We start from the raw sequence: 11,678 nt of genomic DNA, 5'->3' as shown, positions 1-11,678 counted from the left end.
TATTATGTTAAATTGTATTTGAAATCTGGAAATCATCTTGTGACCCCCACCCAGGGGATCCTGACCCCTAGTTTGGGAACCACAGTCATTCTGACAACCACACACACACAACCACACACAAAGATTTGCAGATGAATAAGAGGACCACTACAGGGATTTATGAAAAAATCATACTTTTTTATTGAAAAAAACAAATGTACATTGAAATTGGTCATGTCACAGAGTGTATGTGTCTCTCTTGGATAAGGCAGTTTAAAGGAGATCTATTATGCTTTCTCAGTCTTTCCCAGTCCTCTTGTAGGTTGCATTGTTTTTTTAGTGATTGTAAACAAAGTGCAGGGCTCCAGATCCCCCAGTCCACAGCAGAGGGGGCTCTGGGCCGAGAGGAGGGAGGAAGAGCGGGCAGCATTTGTACGGAGAGTTACAGTTGTTTTTTTTGGTGCTGCTGGAAAAACACTCCCGGTGCACCCAGTTTGAGAGAATGACGAGCACAAGAGGTCTCCATTAAAGTCATCGGAATCATTGACAAAGCTAAGAGCGTGTTGAGTGATGATTACAAAAGTGCAGCAGCATAACCAGTACACCACACACACACACACACACACGCACACACAGTTACACACTGATACATTTACGTTTGTCCTTCACAGAATCAGCGACACCGTCCAACTTACAGTTTCACTAGAGAGGAAACAGATCAAAAATAAAATATAAACGACTCATTCTAACCATCTACGTACACTGAATAGGAAAAATAAATGTGTAAAAAACGGAAACACAAGCTCACTTTTCGTGTCTCCCGACAGATTTAAAGAAACTAGACAATAAAAAAAAAAAAGACGTGATCGATTTAACATCAACACAAAAAGAGAATGTTACTTTGGAAAAAAGGAAAGAAGAGACGGATGAAATTAGAGTAAAAATGAAGGAGGAAGTCATAACAACTTTCAACATAGAAGCAACAAATTAACAAACTTCTTTGTTGTTTTTTTTGGCGGATGGCAACCGACATCAAGGTGCACACTTAATACAACAAAGCCATCACAGGATTTTTTTTCAATTGTCTAACTTTGCCAGATACACAGTGACATGTGAACAAAATAACTCTCAGTCAAGTTTTCCTTATGACATAACACTCTCCCTGTGCATTCCGAGGACGGTATACATTTTTTTAAAACACCAATCAGGTGCATTAAACATGTTGTGAAAAGAAAAACACTAAATGTTCAAATAACCTCCTTCATATTTGGACTGGAGGACAATTCATGCATCTTAAAGCTTAAAAATGTAACAAGTCTGCTTGAACGTATTGATTTACCTTACAGAGGCAAAGCATTTCAGAATAAAAGCTTTTATACATTCACCAGATCAATGTACTAGACAACATCCGTACATTACTTTTGTAAATGAATAATCCTAGTTTGGTCTTTTCATGCCTGATAACCACTGATGTGGCAAACAGGACTCCAATGAATGAAAAGCAAAGAATGAATGAACATGAGTGAGTCACTCTCTACATACACAAGTGCTTTGGTATCTAAAAATATACAACAAGTGCAAAACAACAGGATTTAACACCAAGGCAAGTGTATGACTACATTTCACAGCCTTTAATTTAGGAAATATTTGTGAATTTCAATGATCTGAAATGGTTGAATGGTAAAAAATAATTTGAACATTACCAGCCTCTGTGTTACCCTGAAAACCTTCATCACATTGTCCTTATTGTGGCGATGACATTAGAGTTCAAAGTACCTTACATTAAACAGCATGTAGTCAAGTATAATAACCAGAGAAGTAAGAAGCCCTCACTTCATAAAGACGAGCTATAGATCATCGTCTGAGCACGTGTCGCTTCCTAAAGCATGAGAAACCGCCTTGGACTAGTTGGAACAAGGCACAATTCTCCCTATTTGCATTATTATATCTATAGTATGTGGTAAAAAATAAAGGCACATGTGAAGACATAGAGGTGCTGTATGTAAGCGTTTACTATGGCTCCATTGCTATTCACTAAACAGTCTAGAAGAAAAGTCAGCACCAAACTTCCTTCCTTGATTTGCCAATAACTTTAATCTCTTATCATTTTTTTCTTTAAGGCAGAATGTGGCTTCTTGCCCTTAAGGTGGCGCTATATTAAAATATTGATCCTATGTATGTCTGTGTTTACTAATTGCTTGTGATGATGATCTACGGGAATATGGACCATTGTTATTGTTTTTACTTGGATGCGACTCACATATGATACCCCCCCCCCCCCACCCCACCCCCCCCCCCCAAAAAACAATGATTTTAAGCCACTGGTACGATGCTATCTTTCCTATCTGGCGGTGACTGTCTAGTTAGCATGCTAACCAGTGGACATCCCTCGAATCAAAACTCTTATTTCTTTAAAATGAGTTGATCCTTTTCTTTACTTTCTAAATGTTTTAAACTACAATACTTACATGTAGCACCTTTACCTACCAAATCCTGTGTCTGTCTATATCACAGTCACAGAGAATGTTATGCATGTACGTAAGTGTATTTATGTCTGCATGCACATTTGTCCATACGTGTATAGCTCATGTATATTTTCGAATGTGTGTGACTGGTGTGTGCGTGCGTGTCAATTGTTGTGTCTTTGAGTGTTAGTATTTGTGTATTGTGCATCGCTGTACGTGACTTGTGCGTTAGATGGGAGCGGGGACCTGTTGCCTTCCTGGTCCGGACTGGGAAGAGAATTTCTGAGAGTGCCAGCGAGTCTCCTTGTAGACGAACCAGGCGTTCCCTGCCCACACGAACATGTTGAGGTAACCGAACACCTGGAAGACAGAAAGGAGAAATATGTGATAATACATTCACAAGAGAATAAATACTTTTTTTAATTGAGTATTTGACTATCTGTTTTTAGACGTGTGCTTTGGTAGCATTAGCCTCCATTGAACTTCAGTTCAATAAATTAGCTTTGGCCTTGTGATACAGAAAGTGTTTTGCAGCGCACGCCAAAAGTGCATGAAGAAAATGAAAGTGCTTTCGCTCAGTGTCGCATGACTGTGAGTCAGGCTGCTTGCTGCCCGTTAGTGTCATATTACATCAAAAGGAGCGGGGGTCCCGAGCCTCTTATTTTTTTATTTAGTAGGAATAACTTGTCCGCTGGCCAAATGTTTGGATTCATAGATCAGAGCGAAGCAAGGAGCTTGAAAATTGCTGACACTAATGAATTCATCACTCAGATGTGTTTGAATAGAGATGAATGACAGTGGAGTTCATAGCGTGACATCGAGTTAAGTCCGTTTGTCACACAGCTCCCTCCAGAGGATTCATACAGCTGATGTGTGAACAGACTTTGCTGCATGAAATTGATGGATTTCCACATTTCGGAAAGAGTTTGGCGTAAGTGTAACAAAAAAACCTTAAAGGAGACATATGATGGTTTTTCATGTTTTCTTTCCTCTACTGTGTTATATAGGTTTGGGTGTGTGTACAAGGTCTGCATGGTATCTCCTTCTCTGTTTTTCTGTCTCACCACAGAGATGTTGAGGGTTCGCAGGTTGGCGAAGTCTGTGACCTCGCAGGTGATGTTGCTGCCCCTGCAGAGCCCCAGCGTGGCGCTGATGCCGTCCGTGTCCGTGGCGTCCTTCACGTTCTGCAGGCCCTTGGCCCAGGCGGAGGAACACACCAGCCACAGGAAGACGAGGACCGCCGTGACAACAAAGTCCTGGGAACGGACAGGATGGAGAGCTCAGTTAGGGGGGGGCCCCGCAGATCCTCCAGAACAAAAAAACGATAAGATCAATACTCACGAAAATGGGTCCAAAGTCAGAGTCCTTGTAGACGTGCATGTAGCCTAAATAAACCAGCAGGGCCACCATGCTGTACAGGAAACAGACGGTGGCGATGCCCACGAAGAACTCCGCCGAGGACGCGGAGTCTCCGACCAAGTGGGTGGTCGTGACGGAGCGGTTGCAAATGGTGCTGTTTCCCTCAACGAGCGGGAACTGGCTCAACCTGACCGCAGCACAAGATGGAGGCGGGTTAACATGATGGCTTACCGTTGCGTTCTCTTATCTGAGCGACGTCGAGGTGATCCTCACCTGAACGGGTAGTGGAAGTTGGCCGTGAGCGTTTCGTTGCTGCCGTCGCCGCAGAACAGGGAGACGATGTTCTTCCCCGAGAAGCCGCCGCAGCTTCCAAAAGCAAATATGGCCGTGAGCTGTTTGGACAGACACGAGAGAGTCGAGAGATGAGGGGGGAGATGGTTGAGAGGAGCGAGAAAACACTGTTCAGCTCTGGGGGGGGGAATACAAGAAAACTGAAAACATGAGATACTGTAGATTTTAAATATTCTTTCTATTAAACCTAAAAAGCAAAAAGACTGTTATTAAACGATACTGAACTTATTTAGTTTTCTGGATATTTCTTCAGTGCTGTTTATGTAAAAGATTTTCAAGAGTTATGGACTTTTTATTACGTGAAGATAAAACCAGGTATATTTTTTGACAAACAATATCATTTTGCACACGATGACATAATTTGACTGATCTAGAAATTTGATCAGTTAATTTCAAACGGGGACTAACGCTGTAATCGGTGTGTTGACTTCTTTCTTGCAGGGCCACAGAAGCATCAGGGTCTCGACCATGTGACACTGATACTCCCCTTCAAACCAACACAGGCTAAATTCTTCCCTTCGGTTTAACTCTCAGACTGCAGCAGCAGAAACACTGATCGTATAATTCTCCGGGTGTGAAGCTCGTCCAGACTCTCACTGATATACCACCATCATGGGTGAAGATCATCTGACATGGGAATCTGTCTTTTTAAGGGGACATATTATGCCCATTTTAACCACAGTTGATATGGTTTCTTCGGGTCTTAATGAAATGTCTGTAACATATTTTGGTCAAAATACCACAATGATCATTTAAAACAGCACCTTTTTACCCTGTCTAAAACAGCCCTGCTCAGATTGACCTGTTTTGAGTGCCGCGCCCCCCTCACCCCCGGTGAGCCTGGCTGCGAGAGCCCCAGCTCCCCAGCGCAGCCCCGCAGTGGGAGCAGTGGGAGCAGTGGGAGCTTGAGCTGGCGCAGCAGCAGCATCCTTCCACACTGTTGAGTCAACGTTTAGAGGTGTCCCAGGGGTCCCTTGTTTATGCGGAAACTTAAATGTCTGATGGGTAGCAGAAGCGAGCTAACGCTAACCAGGCTCCACCGGCCCGGTTAGCTTGCGAGCTAACGCTAGCCGGGGAGCCCCAAGGGAGCTAACCGGGCCGGTGGAGCCCGGCTAGCGTTAGCTCACTCGTCCAAGGCCACGTAGCGAGACTCCCAACATGGGCATGGTGTGACTTTGACGTTTATTTCGGTCGTAATCCCATTCGACGCACTCTAGCGTATCGTTTCTGACATAGAGGAACCACAACAAATCGCGGGAGTTGTGTTTTTCCTGAGTTTTTGGGACGGTAGACATGCCAGATACACAAATTAATGTGTACTACACACTACAAAAGTGGAATTTTCATAATATGTCCCCTTTAAACCTTAACACCAACATTGGAATAAAGGATTTTTCTCCATGAACTCTGCCGTCACATAGTTCCACTCGTGGTCGTCGCGGACATAGTTTCACAGTTTCACGTCTCGGCACATCGTAACTCCTCAAACATCTGGTTTGTCTCAACAGCTGTTGGATTAAAATAAAATTCCATTAGAGGAATATGGAGTCATCATTACAGTCGTGTCTTAATATCCTTGTTTCCCGGAGAGCATCTTAAACCTGCTTAAATTGTTTTATCTATAAACTAAGGAAGAGTATTCGCCTTCAAAAGTTGCCACATAAACTTTGTAAGATCTATTTTAAACATGCCAACAAATGTTGTCTTATTTGCAAATCTACCAAGGCACAAAGCTTTTTTAATCGCATGTGAATGATGTGTGATTTTCCCTTTCACATGTAGTTCATATGTGGGCCAATAGGGGCAGTTTAGGGTCCGGTGTCTTGTCCAAGGACGCGTTGGCACGCAGACTGGAGGAGCTGGTGATCGAGCCACCGACCTTCTGTCTAATCGGCGACCCGCTCCACCTCCTGAACCATAGCCTGCTGTTTGGTGCGGTTACAGAATTGCGGTTACAGAATTGCAGAGTTAGGAATTCTCTCTTGGATCTATCGACATGAGTGACCTCCCTTTCAAATCATCCATTATCGATACGAGAGTAACGGCTAAAGCAGCTTTAAATTCACGATCACCTCTGTTCTGCACGTTGAACCCTATAAGAACACACACCATAATCTGTCCAGACACACAAAACCAAACCACAATTTAAAAATAACACTCTTTTTACTGACCTCTTCAGTTCAGTTTGATCAGCGCAAAAGTATCACACACACAAACACGTAAATTAAAAGTGCTTACAACCCATTAAGATTTAGAGACCCACATGTGCACACACATACACACACTGTTCATCTGCTACCCACCCACTCACTCACACACACACACCTTAAGGCCTCTCCCCACATGTTTCTCCAGATGTCACTGGCTGCCACTTCCTGTTTCTCTGGCTACACGCACACAAACACACACACACTCAGCTTCTTCTCTCAAATTCCCTTCCCAGACTCCGAACGAATGGAACAGCCGGCCTGCACCAAACCCCACGCGTCAGCATTTAACCTTATTTTCTTTTATGCTCTCATATTTCGACAGCATGAATTCTGGGATGCGTTTTGTCAAGTTCACAGTATCGCTGTTTGTCCTCGCTCTGCAGACACGGCGACATCTGCAAACTCCTCCTGCGTTCCAATCTGGGAACATTCCCGAGGCCGCCAGATACAAATTAAGCTGCGTGACGGCGTCATCACCTTGCACACATGGCAAGAAGCACTGGAAAACATGCAGCAGAAGCACAGGTCCTTGTATGAGATGCACACAACGAGGAGTGAACAGAGTGGTGCCTGTTATCTGATTTAAGCTGCAAAAATAAATGAATATCATCAGAGGTCACTGAGTCCAGGTCAGTCCGGCCCGATCCCCCCTCCGTCAAAGCCACCAGAACATGCGCCGACAATGTAACCCCCGGGTTTCCCTCGCAAATCTGGCTCTGGCTCCTTTGGCCGAGGGGACACGACATCGTCACGAGTGGAGAAAAGAACCAGAGAAACAGCTTCATCATCATTATTCAGCACGTCGAGTGACCGGAGCAGCCGTTTATTTCTCCTAAACCCTCCTTCCTGTTCAAGATCATATCTAAACGAGTGTTCAGGCCGAGTTATGTGATATGAGATAAAAATATACCCTCTCGCTGTCAAGTTGCAGATTCCTTTTTGTAAATCAGGGGCCATAAAGGGTCTGATTAATACTTCAAAATGCTTAGAGGTATATCTGTTTGTTTTTATTACTCTCGATCTTTTTTCGTCATCTATTAACATGCTGATTGCTTCTCCCGTTCATTTTTTTTGTGCACAGAACAGTTCGGTATCATATCAGACAACCGAAAACCAAATGGAAGCTGAATTAACGAGATAATTATGTGCGGATTTTTGAGAAATTGTACGTTTTTGCCTGAGATTGTTTGTCTATCAATTGGCAGAACTACACAAAAACGACTAGACTGATTAACCATGAAACCTGTCTGAAGGATGAGTATGGGATCCAGATCAGGGTGAGATCCACGAATTTGTTTTTCACTTTCTTTAACAAGGTAATGTTTGTTTCTTTTGATTGCATCATTATTTGGATACTGATCTACATTCAAAATTCAGTCAGTGATATTTGATTGTTGAGTAAATGAGGGTTTGTTCAGCTTCTGCTCATCAGCCTCGTCGTGCTGATGCCTCAAAACGTCCGGGGCCTTTTCAGTAATGTTTCCTGTGGTCATTAGTGCTGTTGTGTGGGTGAGGAAGACTCTGGTGTTACAGCACAGAGGAAGCTCCCAGCAACAACTGAGCCGGTCCAAGCACACCATTAATCATTCAGTCCCTCGTGAATAACAAAATATGTTGTGTTTAATAAGGGTTATGTAAGGCCAACAACACACAAGCACAAACACAGGGCACACACACAAAGCCTTGTCCTGAGTCAGATGACTGGTCGTTGTTGCATGTGTGAGTGTGTGTGTGTGTGTGTTACAAGAAAATAGACCAGCTGAGAGAAACTAGCAGAGCTGCATTGCCCTCACTCGATTCCTCTGACCCAGTTATTTGGAGCAGAGCTGGTCACTGGACTTTCAATAAGTAACTGTTCCATGATGCACGAGTGTGTGTCAACAAGTGTGTGTACGAGTGGAACAAACATATTTCACTTGTCTGCAGTGAAGTAAATTATTGGTGAAAGATGTATTAATCTCTAACTGTGTGCTGTGAAGGGCAGAGCTCTGCACTCAGCTCACTTTGGGTTAGTGACAAAAAGTTTCACTTTCAATCTATAAACCCCTCAATTTAAAGTGTGTGAGGAAACAAATAGAAGAAGGAAAATTAACTTTAATGACCAAAAATACACAAAGGACAATTTTTTATTTCCCTCACTATACAACTCCTCTTCCTCAAAGTTTATGTGTCACTTTAAACCTTACAGATCCCAATTTAAAGTGTGTGAGGAAGACAACTAAAGGGGGGAAATCTTCCGTAATGAAAAGTAAATTACCATTGACCCATTTCGGTTTGGTTTCTCTCACTGTAACCAACTTGTCTTCACCAGACAAACTTTATTTGTCACTTTCAACCTTCAAAATCTCAATTTAAAGTTTGTGAGGATGCAAATAGAAGAAGGAACTAAAAAGTATGTGCAAGAAAAACAATAATTACTGTCATGGTGGACGTATTCTTGGTTTGGTTTTCCTCACTTAAACCAACTCTTCTGCAAAATACTAAGTTCATGTGTCACTTTAAACCTTAGATATATAGATTTAAAGTGTGTGAGGAATGTCTGTCACCGTTATTGTTGTGTTAGATACTAATTCATGTGGAATACATGAGTTAGATCCAAACATTTCACTTTAAGATTACACATTTAGCCAAATCTCCAAGGTGAAGATGGAAGTAAAGCACAAAGAGAAGTTCATGTGTCATTCTATGACTGTGTGATGAAGTTCTTGGGTTTGAAAATATACTTTTTTGAAGAAAAATTCCTCCTGAAACAGATTAAGAGTTTTTTTCTCGTTTTTTTCTCGAGGGTGAACCAACGCCAGGAAGAGAAGGGGAAAGTCCAAGGAGCGAGGAAAAGGACTGAACCTCCCTGTCCTCTGGTTATGACACACACACACACTTTCTCTCTCCCTTTTCACAGACCCACACACACTTATGTACATCTAACTCACCCACTCCACCAGTTTGACGAAGCCCAGCGGCTCCTTCAGCGGCGACAAGTTGAGCCTGAACCCGGTCATCATGCTAGCGCTCCTGCTTTAAACTCCTTTTATCCAGTTGTTCCAAAAAACGGGAGGATGTTGAGCTCCAGCCAGGCGCAGGGGAGGAAGAAAAAAAGGGGGCGTTGTCTCACAGAATGACGTGGGTCCTCTTTTGCGAACGCTGCAAGAAATTACCACACCGAGATTTTGAAAATGGGGAGTTTTACAGTCCAAGAAAGTCGATTAAACTGTGCATCAAAGTCTGAACCCGCCTATTTACTGGAAACGCAGCTTTACGCACAGCAGCAGCAGCTTTACGGAGCGGATGTGGATGCAGAAAACGATGAGTTAAGGTGGACGCGGTTTTTTTTTTTGCAGTGTGGCCCTGAAAACGATCGAGGTCCTTGTGCGCCGCTTCGTGATGCGTAATTACGCAGGCGACGAAGCGGATAAAGAGCGTAAAAGTGTGCCAAATTACGCGCTGCTTTTGGTGACTCGGGGGAAATGATGCAGAACGCAACAGTTACATTATCTGATATGTACTACAGATTTGTGCGAGAACGTTTTTTTTTTTTTATCCTTGCAAAAGCCTGAACAACACACACGACACTCGCAGTTCACTCGGTTCTTCCTGAGCAACAGAAATTGCGCGTCGGAAATGTCCTACTGCGTTTTTATTGGATCCATCCGCTGCCTCCTGGGTGCTGAGTGTGCAGTTCCTGTGAAACAAAAGCCCCTCCACTCCTGCTCCTTCTGCTGCTGCTGCAGTCTGGGTCTCATGACTCTCGAAACCCCGGATTCCAAAAATTCTTTAAACCCAAGAAAGAAAGAAAAAGAAAGATGGAGGTTCAATTCAAGAGACCAGATTGTAGCCACGAGTTTTAAATAGAACCAGCCCATGGTACATTTCATCCTCTGGGTGTGTTTGACGTGAAGTAAAACCAACACTGTCTTGCACGATGAGTTTGAGAACAGAGGTAAATCATATTTTAAATCATTATTAATAAGTTGATATTTTATTTATTTGTATTTGGAGGATTGTCTGTTTTACTATATATGACAGTAAAGACTCTTGAGTGTTGAATAAACTAAGATAACTTTGCTCTTCATATGAAGTACAGTCCGTCTGGTACTGGAGTTTTTGGGACCAATAATTACTTCTTGGAGACTTGCAGTTGTCAGAGTACACCACAGAAGGAATCACAACGATATGTTAACATCATTTATTTAAAGTGTAAATCAAGTGACACATTCAGACATATTAAGAAACAAAACCAATCGTCTAATACTATAACCCTAACCCTAACCCTAACTCATGTATGTCTTGATCCAAACTGGTTGTCATTCTTCGTCTTCATCACAGACACAATTTCAGCAACACAGAAAGGTGGGTCACTGACGCTGGCATCAAAAACTGCCCGGACGAAGCAGCCGGTCACAGTGGTGGCAAAGAAGGGCATGTGGCACCATTTCTCCAGCCTTTTATTGGACAGGCAAATCCTCATGAGCTCTTGAGGAGGGAGAGCAGGCTGAGTCACCTCTCCACAAGCTTTCTTCTCCTCAGGCCCTTTGCCGTGCTTGACTTTCCTTTTCTTTTTGGTGCCAGCAGATCTCCCCGACGCTGCAGTAGCATCATCGTCAACAAGGAACAAAATCCTTTTCGCCACTGGAGACATCTCCGTAGAAGGACTTTGGGCTCCGTTAATAATTCCCACATATGAAATCAGTTCAAATAACCCCATCCTCTTTTGGTTAATTGCAGTAAAAAAAACGCACAAACAAATATGAATGCATTTTTAATAGTAGTTGCTATAGTCATTATTTAAATGGATGATTTTATTGGTTGTATAACGAACAAGAAAAAATTGTATTATCTGGTTAATAACAGTTTCTTGGTTTATAATCAATAAACAGAAGCTACATTAGCTGTTGATGCCTCACATTACAATAAATTGCACAATTTGTTAACAGGTAGTTGGCGCCATCAGAAGCCATGATGATATAATACCCACGTTAGCTTTCCGGCTAAAGCTCCTTCTTATCTAACTGACAATACTTTACTATACTTTGACATTTTTGTTGACTTTTTGACACTTTACTTTATGATGACTTATTGACAAACAGGAGCACAAGTATTTTACTGCACTTTAATTTGTCAAGCTAACATTTATTGGGCAGAAGTGTAAATTAAATCCAGCTTTTGATTAAATATTCCCCCATCGGTTCTCCTCACCGGAAGGTTTGAGACCCTGTCATATGTTTGACAGGACCCTGAATGGCACTGTTCACTTATCCCTTCCTAATAAATAATTAAGAGGTTTGGCTGATATTAATATGATTTTCATGTTTAACAT

General features: G+C 42.6%; 1 protein-coding gene across 1 annotated transcript; it reads right to left on the bottom strand.

Moving 5' to 3' along the window:
* Positions 1-2,272: 2,272 nt before the first annotated feature.
* On the bottom strand, positions 2,273-9,504 carry sypl1 (synaptophysin-like 1). The gene is made up of 5 exons (XM_062382866.1): positions 9,295-9,504; positions 4,077-4,195; positions 3,786-3,990; positions 3,509-3,700; positions 2,273-2,804 (listed from the first exon to the last, which is right to left on the bottom strand). Exons 1-5 carry the CDS (start codon positions 9,364-9,366, stop codon positions 2,673-2,675), a joined length of 720 nt encoding a protein of 239 aa, XP_062238850.1. The 5' UTR covers positions 9,367-9,504; the 3' UTR covers positions 2,273-2,672.
* Positions 9,505-11,678: the final 2,174 nt, after the last annotated feature.

The sequence above is a fragment of the Platichthys flesus genome, chromosome 23 (assembly GCF_949316205.1).
Source record: "Platichthys flesus chromosome 23, fPlaFle2.1, whole genome shotgun sequence".
In the NCBI taxonomy this organism is placed as follows: Eukaryota; Metazoa; Chordata; class Actinopteri; order Pleuronectiformes; family Pleuronectidae; genus Platichthys; species Platichthys flesus.
Note: the sequence above shows the minus strand (reverse complement) of the source record. Positions and strands in the feature narration are given on the sequence as shown.

Coding starts and splice junctions, on each gene's coding strand:
- sypl1 (XM_062382866.1), bottom strand. CDS start 9,366: ATGATGACCGGGTTCAGGCTCAACTTGTCGCCGCTGAAGGAGCCGCTG. Junction 4,196..9,294: donor TCGTCAAACTGGTGGAGTGG/GTGAGTTAGATG, acceptor CTGTCCAAACAG/CTCACGGCCATATTTGCTTT. Junction 3,701..3,785: donor CTGACTTTGGACCCATTTTC/GTGAGTATTGAT, acceptor GTCCGTTCCCAG/GACTTTGTTGTCACGGCGGT.